This window comes from Pseudorca crassidens, chromosome 5 (assembly GCF_039906515.1).
Source record: "Pseudorca crassidens isolate mPseCra1 chromosome 5, mPseCra1.hap1, whole genome shotgun sequence".
Classification (NCBI taxonomy): domain Eukaryota; kingdom Metazoa; phylum Chordata; class Mammalia; order Artiodactyla; family Delphinidae; genus Pseudorca; species Pseudorca crassidens.
The window spans coordinates 35841952-35861517 of record NC_090300.1 but is presented as its reverse complement, the minus strand read 5'-3'; the positions used below and the strand labels follow the sequence as shown (position 1 = coordinate 35861517).

The 19566-nt window shown below is 44.1% G+C and overlaps 1 protein-coding gene across 1 annotated transcript in view; it reads left to right on the top strand.

The window, feature by feature from the left end:
- EPHB1 (EPH receptor B1) overlaps positions 1-19566 on the top strand; it is a 426461-nt gene that overhangs the window by 368821 nt on the left and 38074 nt on the right. Inside the window, exons 11-12 of the mRNA XM_067737744.1 lie at positions 5504-5751; positions 13302-13517. Of these exons, the coding sequence (XP_067593845.1) occupies positions 5504-5751; positions 13302-13517 (464 nt within the window). The remainder of the gene's footprint in view (positions 1-5503; positions 5752-13301; positions 13518-19566) is intronic.

Below are 19566 nucleotides of genomic sequence, written 5' to 3'. Positions count from 1 at the left end.
AGCTGAGGCTGAACAAGGGAAGCACCCTGCCCCAGGTCCAGTGGGCGGGGAAGGAAGGGAGGATGGTGTAGACTCAAGCTTCTTCCCCCAAAGTTTCTTCTTCTGGCCAGAGTTTGCCCCAGCTGCAATGAGGGCCACTTAATTACAGGGTGGCGCACAGCCTCTGCGTAAGGACTGTGGATTAAGTGACTTCCTTTGCAGTTGGTGGTTGGAAAACCTCCGGGCTTGGGGAATATGAAGTCATTTCTTTGTCAGACACAGAAAAAGAGCTATTTTTACAGAATCACCATCCTTTAAGCCGCTGCTTTCCAGTGATTATAGAGCAGATTTCCAAGAGCAGTAATGATACAGAACCCATCTCTCCCAACCCAAGGAGAGCACTTTCTTTTTTTAAAAAGACTTTATGGGCTTCCCTGGTGGCGCAGCGGTTGAGAGTCCGCCTGCCGATGCAGGGGACACGGGTTCGTGCCCCGGTCCGGGAAGATCCCACATGCCACGGAGCGGCTGGGCCCGTGAGCCATGGCTGCTGAGCCTGCGCGTCCGGAGCCTGTGCTCCACAATGGGAGAGGCCACAACAGTGAGAGGCCTGTGTACCGCAAAAAAAAATAAATAAATAAAAATAAAAAAAAGACTTTATTTTCTGGAGCAGTTTTAGGTTCACAGCAAAATTGAGTGGAAGGTACAGAGATTTCCCATATACGCCCTGCCCCACACATGCATAGCCTCTTCCATTATCAACATCTCCCCGCAGAGTGGTACATTGGTTACAATTGATAAACCTACACTGATACATCATTATCACCCAAGGTCCACAGTGAAGGTTCACTCTTTTTTTGTTGTTTTTTTTTTTTTTGCGGTATGCGGGCCTCTCACTGTTGTGGCCTCTCACGTTGTGGAGCACAGGCTCCGGACGCTCAGGCTTAGCGGCCATAGCTCACGGGCCCAGCTGCTCCGCGGCATGTGGGATCTTCCTGGACCGGGGCACGAACCCGTGTCCCCTGCATCGGCAGGTGGACTCTCAACCGCTGCGCCACCAGGGAAGCCCAAGGTTCACTCTTGATGTTGTACATTCTATGGATTTAAACAAATGTATAATGACGTGTATCCACCATTTAATTTCATATAGAGTAATTTCACTGCCCTAAAAATCCTCTCAGGAGAGCACGTTTTTATTTTATAATTTCAAAAATCTATATGATGAGACCCCTACAGAGGATATAATTTGCAGCTAAAGTATTAGGAACACTGAACCTGAAGACCAGTCAGCCACAAAGATTAAACAATGACATGACATTTGTCAATTAGGAAACGAATATACGTAGCCCATACTGCTCTATACAGATAGGACTTTGCAAAGCCACACCTTCATTGATTTCTTGCTTCCTTCTCTTCTTTCTCTCCGCTCACAGCTACAAAGCCCACACTATGTGTCAGGCCCTGTGCAGTGAAAGGCAGCTTGTAGGCAAGCACTGCTTTCAAATGAATTCAAAGGTGTAGGGATGAATTCCAGGTACTCCAGGGCCTTTAGCAGTTCCCTAATCCGTTTGAAACACGCTTGGGTGGTTTAGACCCCTGGCTCTCAACGTTGGCTGTTCCTCAGAACCACCTGGGCAGCTAGGCCTGGTTTCATGGGACCTGTGTGGTCGCACGGAGTCCCATGCTCAGCAGGGCCCACACTTAGTTTAATGCTCTGCTGTCACCATGTTGAACTTCTTAATAAATTTTGAACAGGGAGTCCTGCATTTTCATTTTGTACCAGGCCCTGCAAATTACGTAGCTGCTCCTGCGAGCAGCTTTTAACTATGTCCGTGCCCAGGCTGCACCCAGACCAACTAAACAGAATTCCTGGAGGTGGGACCCAGGCCTCTGTGCTTTGTAAGCTTCCCAGAGGATTGCATTGGGCAGCCAACTTTGGGAACGCTGGTATATAACAGAAGTCCTCAACTGGGGAGTTTATGTGTATGTTGTGGGGAATAGCAGATTCACCTGGGGCACTTTTACACACTCCCCAGACTGATGTGTAGAAATTCATAAATATTCTGATTCCTAAATATTCTGATCTCATCTGACTAGCCGGGCAGGAACTTTCCATGAATATGATATTTGTCTATAAGGTAGTCCTGATGCCAACCAGGGTTCTTGGCCTTCCCCAATCAATAAAAATTGACTAGAGGCCAGACGAGAAATTCAGGCATGGCTTTACTGTGACCCCTGCTACAGCAGAGGGGAGTGGGAACAAACAACAGTTTCCCTGCTTGCTAGCTCCCTCAGGAGGGGCGAGCTTGCTCCTTATATGGTGTGTGTGCAGGGGTCAGTCTGGAGGGGTGGCTTTGGTGTTTTGCCCACCCCTTAGGAGGTGTGGTGTGCAGGGGGCATGCGCAGTGCCCTGTTTTTGCTCCCGACTCCTTGCTCTTGCTCCGGGCTCTGCAAAAGTGGCAGTTGGGTTTCTTGGTCTCTTTGTATCTTTTGTCCATAATTTTGCCCAAACTGCGCATGCATGCAGTTATTTTTAGTCCCATACAGTTTCTTTGTATTTTGTTGCTTGAGGAGAGGTGTGTCCAGGTGCAAGCACTGCAGCACTGCAGCAAAGGGTCCCAGATCCCAGCCTGTCTCAGTCACACTGTGTTTGCTGTTCCCTGGTTATTGAGTCACTATAACAGTAACTGCATATGAATGGTTAGGACTTGCACAGTTGGAGCACAGTGGGCCCTGCATTGTGACTTCACATCCACCCAGCTCTCTTCCCTGTGGCACTGCTAACCGAACACACCTTCTGAGAGGCGGTATGGCAGGAAAAGGGATAGGCCCAGGGAGTATCCCTGGCTCTGCCTCACAGATGTGGGGTTTGAGGCATGTTTTCGTCATGCCTCAGTTTCCTTATTAGTAAAATGGGCATAATAATACCCAGCTCATGAAGGTGCTGTGAGGATTAAGACATGCAAAGAGCCCAGCACGGTACCTGGCACAGAGCAGGTAGTCAAGACATTTTGGTGTACTATCTCCCCCAAGAAGAAATATTAGCATACTTTCCCCTCACTCTCAACCGTGTCTTTTTACTAAAAGAAAATAGAAGTCATTAGTATGACAACAGGGAAGAAATACTGATATTCTTCAATTAGTATGCTTATTAAATATGCAAGCTGTATTCATTCAGCTCATAGTTATTGAATAACTACTAGGTGCAGGTGTCAGAGAGATGGATTCCATATATCTCTATACACAGACACATATATATACATACAAAAATATATAGAGACACATCCATATATACAATATATGCACAAATGCATACAGACACATACATATATGCACATATATACACAAGTTTGTATACATACATACATATACATACTCTACACAAATATATATACATAGAGAAGCACACATATATGACAGGTGGTTGTTATTCAGTACTCTTCTTCAAATTTTACTCATTTGAACTGCAAAGACAATGCTTATTGTAACAATTTAAACGAAAAAGTAACTAAAGTTTACTAACCCATGCTTCCCCACTCCTATTCCCACCATTCTAGTGTAACCAATTTTTAAAATAATTTGAAGTTGAAAGTAAATTTGCTATGAATTTTTTCCATAATGTTTTTTTTTGGCATTCACCACCCCCCTACAGGCATATTCTACAGACCACATTCTATTAATATAACTTTCTCTTCTTTTCTGCTTCACTTAGCAATGTAATGCAGACATTTTTGAAGCCAATACATCTCACTCCTCTATTAGTTTTCAGAAGCTCATAGCATTCTGCAGGATGGCTGTCCCTTTCCAGCCATCCCCCTGGTTATGGTCATATGGTATTTGGCTGTTGAAGGAGATGCTGCCATAAACAGCCTTTTGTAAAAATGTAAATACTGGTACCTCCACTTCTTTTGGAGCCTCCAGCAGTTTGTAACCCAAGAATGGGCAAAGCCAAACAAATAATAATAAATAAGATACCCCAACTTTTATTGGCATACCTACCACGTACCAGACACCTCAGTGGTGTGTACAAGTTACGGACATGAATGAGACTTGGTCTGACCTCAAACAGTTGTGATCTCATGTCAAAACCAGTATTACACATGCTGTCTATCTTAGGTCCATGCTGAAACCTTCCTAATGGTGCTTAAGCCAACCTCTACTCCAGCCTTAGATTCTAACAAGTTCCATTGACTCTGGAGCAGTTCTGCATCCACAGGTCTTTCATGCAGCTTCCTTCCAACCTATGCAGCAGAAAATATAAGAAGTTCCCAACTAAATCACAGATGTTAACTTGCTTTTCTAATTCGGCCAGTAACGTATCTGATTGCTCACAGTTTGCTCCATCATCGCCTTGCAGAAGCTGAAAGTGAGAAAGAAAGTTTTCCCAGCAGAAATCCATGTTTCTCCTATCAGGCCTTTGACACCCGTTTCTGCAATGCACTTACAAGTAGATTCTAAATTGCTTCACATGAAAGAACTGAAGTTACAAAACCAAGTTAAATCATAAGATAACTTTTGAAAGCATGTTGAATGGGATTCAACAGATTTTTTAAGCAGCTGTGAAATAGTGTCACCAGAATTGTTTTTACTCTTGGTGATTTTACTGCAAAAATGTTTAAATGCTGTGGCACCCATGGAGGTGTGCAGCTCGTGTCTGCTTGAAAAAGCCACTGTTCAGCTGCCAGGAGTGCAGGTAGCTGCCAGCCTCCTGCTGCAGCGCCTTCAAGATCTGCCTCGGCTTTCTCGCAGGGACCCAGCTCTTTCTGGCAGCCCCAGTCAGTGACTGAGCACAGTGGGATGCTAGGGCCTGGGCCTTTCTGGAATGGGCACTCTTTATTCTGAAGCTCCTCATTGGGTTAGATGAGACTGTCAGGTCTGCATCAACCAGGTCTGCACTGCAATCTGGGCCTCTCCTTGCCCACTCCCGCTTCCCCCTTCTTTTCATAAAGTCAGGTCTGCACCATGATCTGGGACTCTGGCAATCCTACTTCTCTCCCCTTTATCCTGCAGTGTCTGCTAACTTACCTTCCTTACTCCTCAGTTTCTGTTTTCCGAGGGACCCAATAGACACAAACACTTTCAGGGCAATGTAGGAACATAAACGCTATACATCTCATTCAGAGGACTAAAGTACCTGAACGTATCCCATAACCCCTGGACATTCTTGCACTAGGCTCTGCTAAAAATGAATTATGATTCTGCCACAGTGAAACTGACCATTTCATTTCAATTGTTCATCTGGGATGCAAATGAAAAAACAAATGAGGAAAAACAAACCCATATAGAGTCTGAAATTTCACTTTAGTTAACCAAGAGATCCGAGGTAAAGAACATATTTGGGTATTCCTTCTGTGTTTGCCGTGAACTGCATAGTGCTGGGACGTCACAATTACAGTGAGAGGACACTATTTCCTTTCTGCCACCTTAATCACCGTTCCACCTGGAGCACCATTGTTCTTGATAAGCTGCCTCCCCTCATGGTTCCACAGACAGAAGGAAGTGAGTAATAATTGCATTCTTGTTGCAGGAGAGTTTGGAGAGGTGTACAAGGGGCGTTTGAAACTTCCAGGCAAGAGGGAAATCAATGTGGCCATCAAGACACTGAAGGCTGGGTACTCGGAGAAACAGCGACGGGACTTTCTGAGCGAGGCGAGCATCATGGGCCAGTTCGACCATCCCAACATCATTCGCCTGGAGGGCGTGGTCACCAAGAGTCGGCCGGTCATGATCATCACGGAGTTCATGGAGAATGGCGCTTTGGATTCTTTCCTCAGGGTAAGAGCAGCTCAGCTCACCTTTACTCCTCAGGGCAAAAGCATGGATGATGCTGGCGCTGGTGGACGCTGGCAGACCGTCGTGGGCTGGGGAGAAGTGTCCGTGTGAGGACAGCCTGTCGCTCAGGAATCCCTGATGAAATGCGGGTGGGCGTTGAAGATGTTAGCGAGGTTAACAGATTTGCTGCTGAAAGGAAAGAACAAAGCAGAGCATGTGGACCCCTCTGTAGGAGGACAGCATCGAGCCAGGCCTGGATAAGTGCTTGCTGGATGAGTAAGAGTGAATAGAGGAGGACGGAGAATGGCCGTCGGTGTCACTGAAGAGACTGAAGAGACTTCCAGCCGCTATGCTGTCCTGCGTGATTCACGCAGATGCCAGTGGCTATCTCTGCCTCTTCCCCAGCATAGCCGCCCTCCCAGACAGCTCCTTTTGTTCACAGTTCAGAGATAAAACAGGTTGCCCTTTTCTGATGCCTGGGCATCCCGACCTCTGAGGAGGCGCTTCTGGGCAGGTCAGGGGAAGAGTGTGTTGCAGGCGTCCACAAGTCTTTCCTGGAGTTGATGGAGAACTGTGGCTCCCAACCACCTGCAGCAGAGGTGCGGGTCCCTGAAGGCCTATGGCCAGGAGATCTGCAAAGGACCGTTGTCAGAGCATGCCCACGCAGCCACAAAGGAAGCATTTTCACTACTGTGGGGTATTCCAGAGCTATTCAGAGAAGGGGCGAGTGAGCATGGCCGAGGTGCTCATGTCTGGAGGGAAGAAGCTGTCTGACCACAGGCCATGGAGCAAGGCCTGCCTCGGACCAAAGGGACAGCTGGGCAGCCTGGGAGCAAGAGAGTGCAGGGAGTGGCATCAAAGAATGGGGCAGGACCTTCTGAGCAAGGGCTTCAGAGTAATACTAAGTAGCCAGCTATGCATGTCACCAAAGCTACCAAACAGTAGCTATGGCTGAAGATCAAAGGACCATTCGTAGAGTCTCATTGAAACAGTCATGAGGTGCCCTGTGCTGGGATGAGAGAGACATTGCTCTAATGCTGTGGAACAAATCACCCCAAGATTTTAGTGACTTAGCCCAACAACAATTTGGTTTGCTCACAAATCTGCAATTTGGGTAGGCCTCGGTGGAGACCTCTCTGTTTCATGTGTTGTCAGCAGGAGAAGCTCAAGGGTTAAGGCCTGGAATCGTCAGAAGCCTCATTCATTCATCTGTCCCAGGGTTGATGCTGGGTATCAGCTGGCATCTCTCCACCTGGCTGACTAGGGCTTCCTCACAGCAAGCTGGGTCCCAAGAATAAGCAACCCAAGAGTAGAAGGCAGAAGCTGTATCAGTTTTGAAACCTAGCCTGAAATGTCACAAAGCATCCTTCAACCACATTGATGGACCCACCCAGATTCAAGGGGAAGAAACATGTCCCACATCTTGATGGGGGACAGCAGCCTTCTTACACATAAGGGATGGGAGGTCCTGTTATATCCATTTTAGAGAATACAACCTGCATAAATGCCTCTGACCCCCCAGGACCTTAGTGCCCAAAGCTTCCAGCAATCATCTGCCTGGATTATACTTTTTGTTTCTGTACATGAAGTACAGGGGTATCACATAAAGAAGAACTGAAACCTTCCTGAGGAAGCCAGGGAAGGCTTCAAGGAAGAGAGAGAATTTCTCTGATATGGGAGAAGGAGGAATTTGCCAGACAGGTCAGGAATGGGCAGGTAGGCTCACAGAACAGTGGAGCTGTGTGTTCATAGGTCAAAGTCAGCGTGGCCTATTTGGTAATCTGTCATCAGCGGCCTGGTGGTTCCAAAGCTCAGAAGCAGAGCTTAGGGGCTGCAGTGTGGAAAGGGAGCTGAGGACTTGTCTAGAAGCTGCATTTGTACATACTGAACCTACCTTTGCAGGGGGAGCACACACTTTATGCCTCGTCTGAGTCATTAGGCAGTAGTGGCTTTTGTTTGGTGGGGTGGGGGACGGCTGATGTAGGTGATGGGCCCCACGTACTTTGCCTGGTACAGCCTCCTTGAGGGTGTGGGTTATGCTTTGTATTTTGAAACCCCAGCGCCTAGCACACTGAGCACCGGGTCGAGGCTAGTTGAATGAAGAACAGTTTCTGGAGCAAAAGAGTTTGGTCAGGAGAGATGGAGCTTGCTGAGTGTACACGGTCTCTTGTCCTTGTAGCCAGACCTCTCGTGTCAGCCAAAGAAACGTGAATAGGAGGTAATGTTAGGAGAAAAAGTATTTTCCGGAACCAGCCTCTGGACCTATCAGGAGTCATTTACTTCCTGCAAGTCACCTGTCTGTGCTTCACAGAGACTCTCAACGCGATCTGGAGACTGTGATGAGACTCTTTCCCTGGAACACACAGGCGAACAGGAAGATTCCTTCTCAGGAGCCTGCGGAAAATCAGAACCCTGCACCACTGCTCTGCACACACCTGTTCCATTTTGGGGGCGCAGGACATGGGGGCAGGTTGGATGCCAGTTATTTTTTATGACAATGTTGCCCAGGCAGTGGGAGAAAAGCTAGGGGCGAGAGAGGAGCACAGGGAAAAAGAGGGGAAAGGATGGCCAGAAGGGAGCGGCCAGAGCAGGCGGTGCTGGGAGCTGCGGGAAATGAAGCATGTCCAACTCCCCACCCGGCACAGAGACAGGTAATCTATAAATCTAATTTCAGCCTCACTACCAAACCCTGGAGCATAGCAGCATTAATTGATGTATTTGCTGCTTGATAAAATTGAATAGTGGGTCATCAGTTCCGTCCTGCAGGGTCCATCTTCTGGGAGGTAGTATACTTTTAAGATCACCATTCAGAGAAGAAAGGAAAAGGGTTAGTCTTCAATTTGTGCACCTGCTTCCTCCCCAACCCCCCACTGGTCCTTTCATACCAGACGTGGTGGCTTTGGAGAGTGACCACAACTCCAGCTCTGGATGGGTGTCTCAGAGGCTCTGGGCATCGAGGGTCCAGGGAGCACATCGGAAAGGGCTTCTCACAGTCTGCTCACTGCTCCCCACTCATTTCAGGACTCAGGATTCTTCACATTCTGGAGGGATTAGAAACACCATTATTCTTTAACCACACATTCTGTAGGTTCATAATTATCCATTTTTAAAAAAAATGTCTGTGCCATGGGTTAGGTAGACTGCAAATCCATAATTAAATATTTCCTTCTTGGCACTCAGATTCAGGGGATTCAACCTGGTAGCTCTTCCATAATCTTAGGCACAAGCCCTGAAGCCCTCCTCAATGCCTCATGCCTCAGCCAAGAGGGTCGACCTGCTCCATACGGCCTTCGTGGCTAAAGCTTGGCCTTGTGGTTACTGCTGGTTCATTCACAGATGGTTGTAACTGGAAGACTCTTGGAAGTCACTGAGCAATGTCAAATGGGGACATTTATCATTCATGGGGTGCTCATTCATGGCCTGGAGCTAGAGGACAGCAAGCCAGTTGTCAGAAAGAGAACACCAGGTTGCAAGTTCTGAGACTGAGGCCCAGCTTTGGGCTCTGCTATGAGTCACCCTGTGGCCTTGAGCAAATCCGTTAACTCAATTTCCCAATCTATAAACTAAAGGCATTGAGCTGGATGATCTTGAAAGGGCTCTTTCAGGTTAAAAAAAAAAAAAAATCTATGATTCATTTTCTTCAAACAAATCAAATAAAGGTTTCATTTCCTGAAGTGGGTTTGTCAATGTAAGTTGAAATACCTAAATCCTTCCTGGCTAATAAAAAGGCCAGCAAGTGGCTTCAGTGAATTTGCAGAAAAGCAATTTCAGCAGAAAGCACTTCATGAAAGGAAGAAAGTTTAAATCACTTCACCCAGCCTGTATTTCTACTACAAACTGTGTTTTTACCATGTGCTCAGCACAGAATCACATCTTTCCCAAAGTTCTAAGAAATCTGTTTTTCTTTTTCTGTCTTGTTTATCTTTGTATGCTGATGCTCATATCTCTGAAAGTTCTTTTTTGGGAGTTTATATCAATGAAGTGAACATAAAACAGCTGGACATGTCAGAAAATCTTAATATGTTTATGTCTCTAAGTTTCCAAGATTATGGACACAACAGGTATGACTGTCTTATCATGATACCTGATTCTCCTGCAGATTCTAAAGAAAATGTGTGTAGAGTCAGCATTTTCCAGTGGAAAAGGCACTGGACAGGAATTATAAAAGATTCAGATAAAGTAGCATATTTGTGGTACATGTTTCTACTTTCTCTTTCTATGGCCATGGCAGACATCATTAATCAATCATAGATCTTCTTCCTACAAAGCTTATACACAGACTTCTCCACACAACATTGGAGGCAGCCATTACCAACTGATAAAAGATGAAATGTAAATGGAGAAGCAATTTGCTGTTTGGACTTAGATTCTTGTTATAAGTCAAAATCACACAGAGTGATTTAAGGCTGATCACTTAAACTTTCTGGACTTCCTTTATCTTCTCTATAAAAACAATGTAATATTGCCTGCCTTGCCTACTCCACAGGACTGGAGTTAAGGATGAAAACATATTCCATGAAGTATGACTTGCCATTCAAAGGCCAAGAAGGGAAGAAATCAGAGTTTGTAGATTAATTGATCCTAATTTCAGGCCTACATTATTAGTTCCTACTACAGTTAAGGTGGGAATGATTATTACAGATGCCAAACTGCTGAGCTCAGAATGCGCTGTGAACTAGGCTCTCTGAGGGCACTGATCCTAGGATGTCTGCCCCACACGCCCAGGAAACCAGAAGGAACCTGCAGTCCTCATCCAAGGTGTCCTCAGTCTCTCTCACCAGGCATCTGGGGGTCATGGGAGAGAGGATTTGTGAGACATTATGGCCTTGCTGATAATTCCAGCAGTCATTGCTGCTGTCTTAGTATTCATGGGGCACTGAGCTGAGCCCTCCACATGTATTGTCTCATTTAACCTTGAATCTCAAATCTCAGGAAGAATGGGCACTCTCTTCTTATTTTACAGATGTGGGAATCACTGCTCTGGAGGTTAAATAACTTGCCCAAGAGCATGCAGCCAGTGAGAGAGAGAGCCCGGACCCACCATGGTCTGTCTGGCTCCAAAGCCTGAACTTTTAATCACTTTTTGCCCTTTGTCAACACCAGAATCTATAAGATGACTGATCTAAACATTTAAACAAATCAGAAAATGAAGCAGCTCAGTGAAGTCTTTAATGACTTAAAGTAGAAACATAGACACAAATCTGCAAAAGATTTCAACACTGCTCTTGGCAAAGCTGCTTCCAACCAGCACCGGTGCCCTTCCCAACATCTGTCTACAAGTGGGCTTCTGTAGGGAGACATTTATTTTTAACCACATTGTTGTCTCCACTTACAGAGGAGAAGAAACAAACTGAATTGAAAAAATCTGACCCTTGGGACTTGTGGCTGAAATATATTTTCTAATATGCGGAAGTCGCATGACAACTTTCTGGAGAGGCAGATCCCCAGAGACCTACTTAGAGAAATGATGGTGCTGGGGAAATCTGGGCTAGCTTCTCAAGGAAGTGTGGAGTGAAGTTCATTAGTGAGCAAGATTTGCATCACTCACGGCACATCCAGCTCTGGCAGATGGGCACCATGTGCTGAAAACCAATCAGTTTCCAAAAAGCAGCTCTGCACTTTATTTTGGAGTTGGTTAGAAGCAAATATTGCAGAGGAAGCATTCTGGGCAGATTGGGAGGTGGTTAAGGTTTGAGTGAGAACTTGGAACTTGGAGTATGTCAAACTCAGTGTGTTTGGGGGGTCCTCCTTCTGGTGGGGGTTGGGGGCTCAGGAAGGAGTGCAAGGAGTGCCAGTTTGCTCCAGTCCTTCAACTGAGCGAGGGGTATAACCAACCCTCGGGCTTGCAATTTCTCATGAGGAACAAAGTCTTCAACAATTCATGCTACCGTTGTTAGACTTTTCAATTGTTGGAATATTTTCCCTAATAAATAGTGTATTTTTACAACAGCTCTTTTATTTTTCTTTACTTATTTTTGCATAGAAAATTACTTTTGCAGGAGCTCATGCATAAATGATGTGTCCATACATATTAGTGAGATAATGCATGTGAGTGCATTGGGCACCATCTCACAGACAGTAGGTGCTCAATAAATGGGAACTCCTCATACTGTTTATGCTTCCTGCCTTTCACAGGAGGATCCTGGGGCAGAGGGAGAGACTGCCTTGCCCAAGGTCTGTGTTCAGCAGTAACTGGACTAGCCCAGGGTGCCCCGCCTCCTCCTCCCTCTCCCCCACTCAGAGCATCTCAGTGCCTGGGCCATGCTCTGCTTACACAATACAACTCATAACCCTTTAGGGAGCAGCTGGGGCTGGACTAGTTGGGAAAATGTGTTCTTGGCAGCATGGCCCAAGGTCCACTGATGTAACCAGTGTGTGCAGAGCCCAGACTCAGGGGCTTTGGGGAGGTGGAGGAAGGCATACATTCACTCACAGAAGAGCCTGTCCTCTAACCATGGAGGAGGGAGGCCACCCAGGTAAGAAACTGTGATTGGAGAGAAGGCAGCACTTCAGGTTGGCAGGAGGAGGGGCAGCAACAGTTCCCATTCACTGGGAGAGTCCACGAGCCAGACATGGTGTGTGTGCTCCTCCTGACCATCCAGCCCTCTGAGGCAGGTGTGTTATCCACTGTCGACCAAGACACCCTAAACATTTAATTCTGGAGACAAGAAGCGATGTACCAGCCATTCATTCAGCATATGTTTATTGAGCTACATCTGTCTACTCAAACGTTCTCAGCACTGGGAATGCTATGGTGACTGCAAGAGGGAGGGTTCTTGTCTCAAAGAGCTTAGAGTCAAGTAGCAGAGACAGACAGACAGACAGGCACACACACACACAACTAAACCTTGTGATACATGCTAAGAAGGAAAATAAGAGCATACACTGAAGGATAGTAGTAAGAAAGTGCTACTTGTGTGGGGGAGGGGACTGGCTAGAGAGACATCCTCTCTGAGGGAGTGACATTTAAGTGGAGACCTGAAGCAAGTAGGTGTTGATTGTGGGGAAAAGACAGAGGGAACAGCATGTGTAAGGGCCCCGAGGCAGGAAGGGCTTGGCGAGGGAGAGGATTGAAAAGTCGCCAGTCACTGTGGCTTTAGCACAGGAGTGCAGGACAAAGTGACATAAGGTGAGGCAGTAGCTGATCCCATGGGGCCCCGTGGGCCACGCTGAGGAGTTTGGCACTTTCCCTTAACACAGTGGGAGGCCATTAGAGCGCTTCAGTGACATGACCTGATTTCTGTCTTACGAGGATGGCTCTAGCTGCCCTTGGAGAATGGATTGGGACGGGGGAAGGTGTAGGGAGGCTGTTACAGGTGATGGATGATGATGAGTTGGTTAGAATGGTGTCAGTGAAGGTGGAGAGGACTGGATGGCTTTGAGATGTAATTTGAAGATGAAATCCACAAGACGGCAAGGAGAAGGCAGAGTGTTCAAGGAGAGGGAGGAGAATGGGAGTCGGAAGGGAGAAGGCAGTGGGGCCCTGGCACCTCAGCTTCTGCTTGACCACTGAAGCCCATCTTGATCTGGTTGCCCTTGGTGTCTTATTACAGCAAAATGATGGACAGTTCACGGTGATCCAGCTGGTGGGGATGCTGAGGGGCATTGCCGCGGGCATGAAGTACCTGGCCGAGATGAACTACGTGCACCGGGATCTGGCTGCGAGGAACATTCTGGTCAACAGTAACCTGGTGTGCAAGGTGTCTGACTTTGGCCTTTCCCGCTACCTCCAGGACGACACCTCAGACCCCACCTACACCAGCTCCTTGGTGAGTCCTTCTGTGTCTTCTCGGGTCAAAGTACGACAGGGGTGAAAGGTGACTGCTCATGGCAGGGACCCATGACGGACCATACTGGGAGGGACCGGGACCAGAACTCATCTATCCACTGAGGGGAGCCAGATGCTGGGCGGACCATTCATCCAGGAGAAATTACAGTAGCTGTTTGTCCAGGCAAGCATTGGGGCATAGGCTGTGAGAAAGGGTCGGTGTCTCCTCTGAAGCCATGCTGTTCCTGGCCCATGAAGAGGACATTTTGGAAAGGACGATTTGAGGGAATCCAAACATTTGGACAGTGGCATTGGAGACAGCTGTCAGCAGGGAGTGGGCTGCAGTTGGGTTGAGCACTGTGATACCAGGTAGACTCCTGGCCCTCTTCTCTTTCCCTATCACTTCCAGAAAGCCTTAAGTACCATCTACATGATGAGTACTCTCAAATTTGTATTTCTTGCTCAGCCTCCCTCTCTACAGCCCAAGCAGCTTAATCATCTGTGTCCAGCTGCCTAGTTCATACAATTCCCTTTAGAACTTTCACAGGTCCAAAATAGAGCTCTTGATTTACTCTCTAATTTCCCCTCCCCCATCTCTTCAACTCAGTGGTTGCACCATTCAACTAATGACTGAAACCTAGGAATCAGTCTTGAGTTCTCTCTGTGCCTCCCCATCCGTGTCCAATCCCTCAGCTACTCCTATAGGTTTCTATAAAGTCTGTCCCTTTCTTCCCACCTCTGCTGTGCACCCACCCTGTTTCTAAGCACCATTCTCTTTCACCTGGACTGTTACAGTGGCTTCCTAGTTAGTCTCCCTGGTTTCCTTTTGTCTTCTCACATCTATTCCCAACAACATCCAAAGTGATTGATCTTCCTACTTAACTACCTACCTATATTCCTTAAGCTTGCAGAAGCAATACATAATTATCATAAAAATCAAAACAAGACAGAGGAGAGGAAAGACTAACTCAGAACCTACAATTTCCTTGAAGCAAGTGTTGGTAAATTTTTCCTAAAGGGCCATATAGTAAATATTTTAGACTTTGCTGGCCAAGAGGTCAAATGAGTATATTATGCATATGATTATATAACCATTTAAAATGTAACCCTTTAAAAATGTATGAACACCACCTTTAGCCCATGGGCTGTAAGAAACCAGGTGACCTGCCAGATTTGGTACTTAGGCCATAGTTTACCAAGCCCTGTCCTGAAGCATCAGTTCCAACAATTAGGTGTGCCTGCTTTCACACTTTTCTCTTTGTTCAAAAATTTGAAAATTTTTATTTTATAGAAATGGGATCATACTATGCCTATTTCTCTGTGTCTTGTTTGTCTCTTGGGGATTCTTACAACAGGTTGCTGCTTTGAAAGTCTGTAAACATTCACACTCCATTAGGGATATACAGTGCCCATCTTCCAACATCCTCACCAGCATTGAAAGTAATCAATATTTTAAAATTTGCTAATCCAAAGGTGAAAAATCATACCTCATTTTGTTTTAATTTGCATTTTCAACTGACTGCTGGAGATATTACTGTCTTTTTGCACAGTTACTGGGATTCATGTTTCTTCTTTTGTTAATTATCTGTACATGTATTTACCTATTTTTCTATTGGGTTATTTTCTTATTTCTTAGAAATTTATAGGAATTCTTTTTATGTAAGAGATGTTAACCCTTTTTCTGCCATATATGATACAATTAGTTCCTTCACCTTTTTCTGTACAAAAAAATACAATTCTTTTTTTTTTATTCAAAAGAATACAATTGTCCTTTTGATAGTGTTTATGATATCCTTTGGCTTGCAAAAGTGGTTCATATTCATTTAGTCAAAAATATCGATCTTTTCCTCTACTAATTGGATTTTCTGGTTTATTCTTAAAGTTCTCAGGGTTATAAAATGCCTTTTGAAGTGGGTTGTCCTATATCTAAGTAGTTAGTACACCTGAAATGTATTTATTTTTCCCAAGTTTTTAGTTTGAAAAATTTCAAGTGTACAGAGAACTTGATAGAATTTTGCAAAAGACAGCCATATTCTCACCACATAGATTCTAGAATTATTATCTTGCTATGTTTGCTTTATCATATAACTATTTAATCCATCCCTCTGTCTATTCATCACTCCATCCTATTTTGTTGATGCGTTTCCAGATAAGTTGCAGATATTAGTACACATCACCCCTAAATGCTTCAGCATACACATCTTTAATAAGAGTTAAATATTTGTTTATAGTTCTTTCCTTAATTAGGGTAAAATTTGCATATAAAGAAGTGCACAAATCGTAAGTGTACACTTACAGAGTTTTAACAAATGCATGCAACTGTGTGACCCAAAATCCTATCAAGATAAAGAACATTGTCATCATACCAGGAAGTTCCCTCATGTCCCTCCCCTGCCCCACACCCAGAGGCACCCACTGTTCTGATTTTTTTTCTACCATAGGTTTGTTTTGCCTGTTCTTGAACTTCACATAAGTGGAATCAGGATGTTCTTTGTGTCTGGCTGCTTTCTCTTAGCATTCTGTGTGTACGATTCATTCCTATTGTTGTGTGCAGAAGTAGTTTGTTCTTATTTACTGTAGCATTCCACTGTTTATTTATCCATTCTCTTGTTGATAGACACCAGGGCTATTCTCAAATATGTTTCTGAATATGTGTTAGGACATATATTCTTACCCTGTTTTCATACAGGTGAATAGATAATTATACCAACACCATTTATTGAAGGTATTTTCCATATTTTATTGAATCACATGTCATCCTTGTCATATGTTAAGTTCCTTACATAAACTATGTTTTGATTCTCAAATCTGCTCCATTAATCAACTTAAATTCTTATTCCCAACCATATTGTTCTAATTATAGTAACTTTAGCAGAAGTTTTACTATATGATTACAAGAATTTTAGCAAGAGTTTTACTGTTTGGATAAAGTAAGTTATTCTTCATTCTTCTTTTAATAAAAGTTCTTGGCTCTTTTCAAATATCTTTTTTTTTTTTTTCAATTTAAGATCACTCTGTCTGGTTCCAAAACATGCAGTGATACATATACATTCACATATGGATTTTGAATGCAATTCTACTCTACATTTGGAAGGACTAACATTTTAATGACCCTGAGTCACCTAAATTATAATGTGAGTCAAACATACAATCTCTATATGTCTTACACTGAAAGTTTCTTAAGTGAAATATTCTCCACATTACTTTCCTGCACACATTATTTAGATCATTTGCTGTGATTTTGTGTTTCTTCTAAATGATGAAGCTTATAAACTAAACCTAACAGCTTTCAGGATCCTTCACATTTTATCATATTATTCTTCCATGTTTTGCCTTTTATTCAAAATAGAGAAAATTATCATGTTTGCTGATTAAACTATTGATATTTCTAAAATTTCTAAATATGCAATTTATTCACATGAAAAATATTTATTGATCATCTGCTATGTGCCAATCCTGGGCTACAAGCTAGAGGCACAATTAGGATTGAAAAGAGGCAGCATTACTATTCTCACATTACTCACATTCGAATGAGGAAAAGGAAGATTAATCAGACACATACACAAATAAGTGCATAATTGCCAGTTGAGATAAGAGCCACTGTGTTCTGTGAGAGCATGAAGAAAATAATAAATAAGAAAAATAGCCTGACTAGATCTAGGGGAATTAAAGGCTTCCAGAGGAGATGGTGCTCCAGCAGAGATTTGAAGAATAAGTCACCCAAATGAATGGGGCAGGTTAGAGCACTGAGAAACATAAGCAGCACATACAAAGGCTCTGCGTCAAGAGGGAAGGTGGAATTTTAGAGGAGCTGAGAGAGGACTCCTGTGCTTGGCATTTGGAGAAAGAAGGGAAAGTGACCAAGGAGGTCAGCAGTAGTTACATAGGACAGGGCCTCCTAGATGCTTGTGATGGAATTTACCTCCTTAGAGCAATGAGAATTCATTCAACGGCTCTGTGTGGGGTGGGGGTGGGTGGTGGGAGGGGTGTACACAGATGCACACACATGACCCAAAGGTGATGAATTTGCATTTTAGAAAAATAACCTGGTTTTTCTCTTGCTTTTCCTTCCCAATATTTTCCCTCCCTTCTTTATAAACAAAACAAACAAAAAAACTTTCTTGGCTTTCTTCCTTCTTTCTTTCATCCAAAAGTCATTTGGCAAGCCCAGTCAAGGTAGATGTCCTGATCTGGAGAGGCAAGCCCTAGCAGGGATCAGGACCCACGGGTGAGGGGGCTGGAAGGTCAGCACTATTGGAAGATTAGCTATAGACAGGGATGTTGAGAAATATATTGGAGACAATGGGACCTTTTGGTAAAGGAGGTACAAATATGGAAAGCATGAAAGCTAGAATGAATTATGTGATGTTGAATTGGAATTGGAGGTATCTGTGAGAACTTGTGGTTTTCAATATATAAGGAGATAGAGAAATAAATAAGAGCTGAGAGTGCCTGTACACAATGGTACCTGTGTAGCAAAAAGTACACCTGGCACTCATATCTTGAATTCTGTATTCTCTTCTACTACTAAAAGCACCCAGGACTCATTAGAGAAATGGCCCCTTCCAAGGGCCTGGGTAGGAGTATTAGATGAGCCCAGTACATCTTTATGTGCCAGAAGGTAAGAAAGTACTCAAAGAATGATGGGAATATGTCAAAAGTACACAATACCCAGCTTAAAGGGCTTCAATGTCCAAATATAGTATAAAATGAACTTCAAAATATATACTGATGGTAACAGATTATAACCTATTGAATAAGATAGTAACTATGGAGTCCACACTGATATGAATATGAATGAGTAAATAAGAGAAGATAAAGCTTTTCCCAACAGTGGAAAGAATGGTGTTATTAGAAAAATCACTATTTGGTGACCATAAGATTAATAGTTAAGAAACATGTTGATACCTGGGATGAAACGAGAGAGAATGGGGACTTTACATAGCCTCAAAGTATTTCCCCCCAAATATTAATAACATAAAGGGAGAAAGTAAGTTTACAGAGAAGTCTGGTAATACCATCTGAATCAAAGATTAGAGTTCACACCACCAATAACAGACATTGTGTGCCACTGAGAGTATGCAGTGAAAGAACATAGCATTTCAGATACTCTGTTCAAAATGTATAACTTGTATCTTATCATGAGGAAAAATCAGACTAATTAAAATTGAGATACATTCTATTAAATGACTAACCTATGATCTTAAAATTTCAAGGTCATGAAAGTTGAGCAGACTGCCAACTGTTCCAGATTGAAGGGCATTAGAGAGGCATGATAAGCAGGTAATATTTACATATGATCCCTAAGAGGGCATTTCTGTGACAGTTGTTAAGAATTTGAATGGAGTATCTGGATGAAGAGTGTATAGGCATTCTTTGTAGTATTCTTGAAACTTTTCTAGACATTGAAACTGTCTCAGAATAAAATATTTTTTAAAAACATTTACCCTGGCTGAAGTGTAGAGGACAGATGGGGGAGGCAACAGTAGAAGCAAGATGGTCAGTGGAGTGAATGAAGCCCAGGGTGATCAGGGGAGAAACATGGAAAAGACTTGAGAGTGGGTGATGCTTAGGGGTGAGGGTAACAGAGGTCCAAGGATGACACCTGGTATCTGGACTGTGTCTCTGGATGGATGATGGTGCCATTCTCTGAGAATGGAGATTCTGGAAAGGAACTGGTTGGAGGAATAGAAGGATTGAGAGTAAACTGTGGGTTTAGTTTAAAGCAGAGTCTCTCAAATTTTGGTGAGTATCAGGTTTACCTGGAGAGCTAATAAGGAAAACAGAGGAACAGACTCATGAAGTTGAATAGAGTCTGGGCCTTGGCATTTTCACCAATATTTCCCAGATGATTCTGTTACAAAATTTGTAAGACACTTGTTTAGAATATTTTGACTTTTATGTGCTGGTAGGATATCTAAGTAGAGCTGCTGAACAGGCAGCTGGAAATCTGGGTTTGGAGCATGGAGGAGAAGTCCAAATGACGATGTGTATTTAGGAGTCATCAGCATAAAGACAAGAATCAAAACAGGGGGTGTAAATGCACTTGA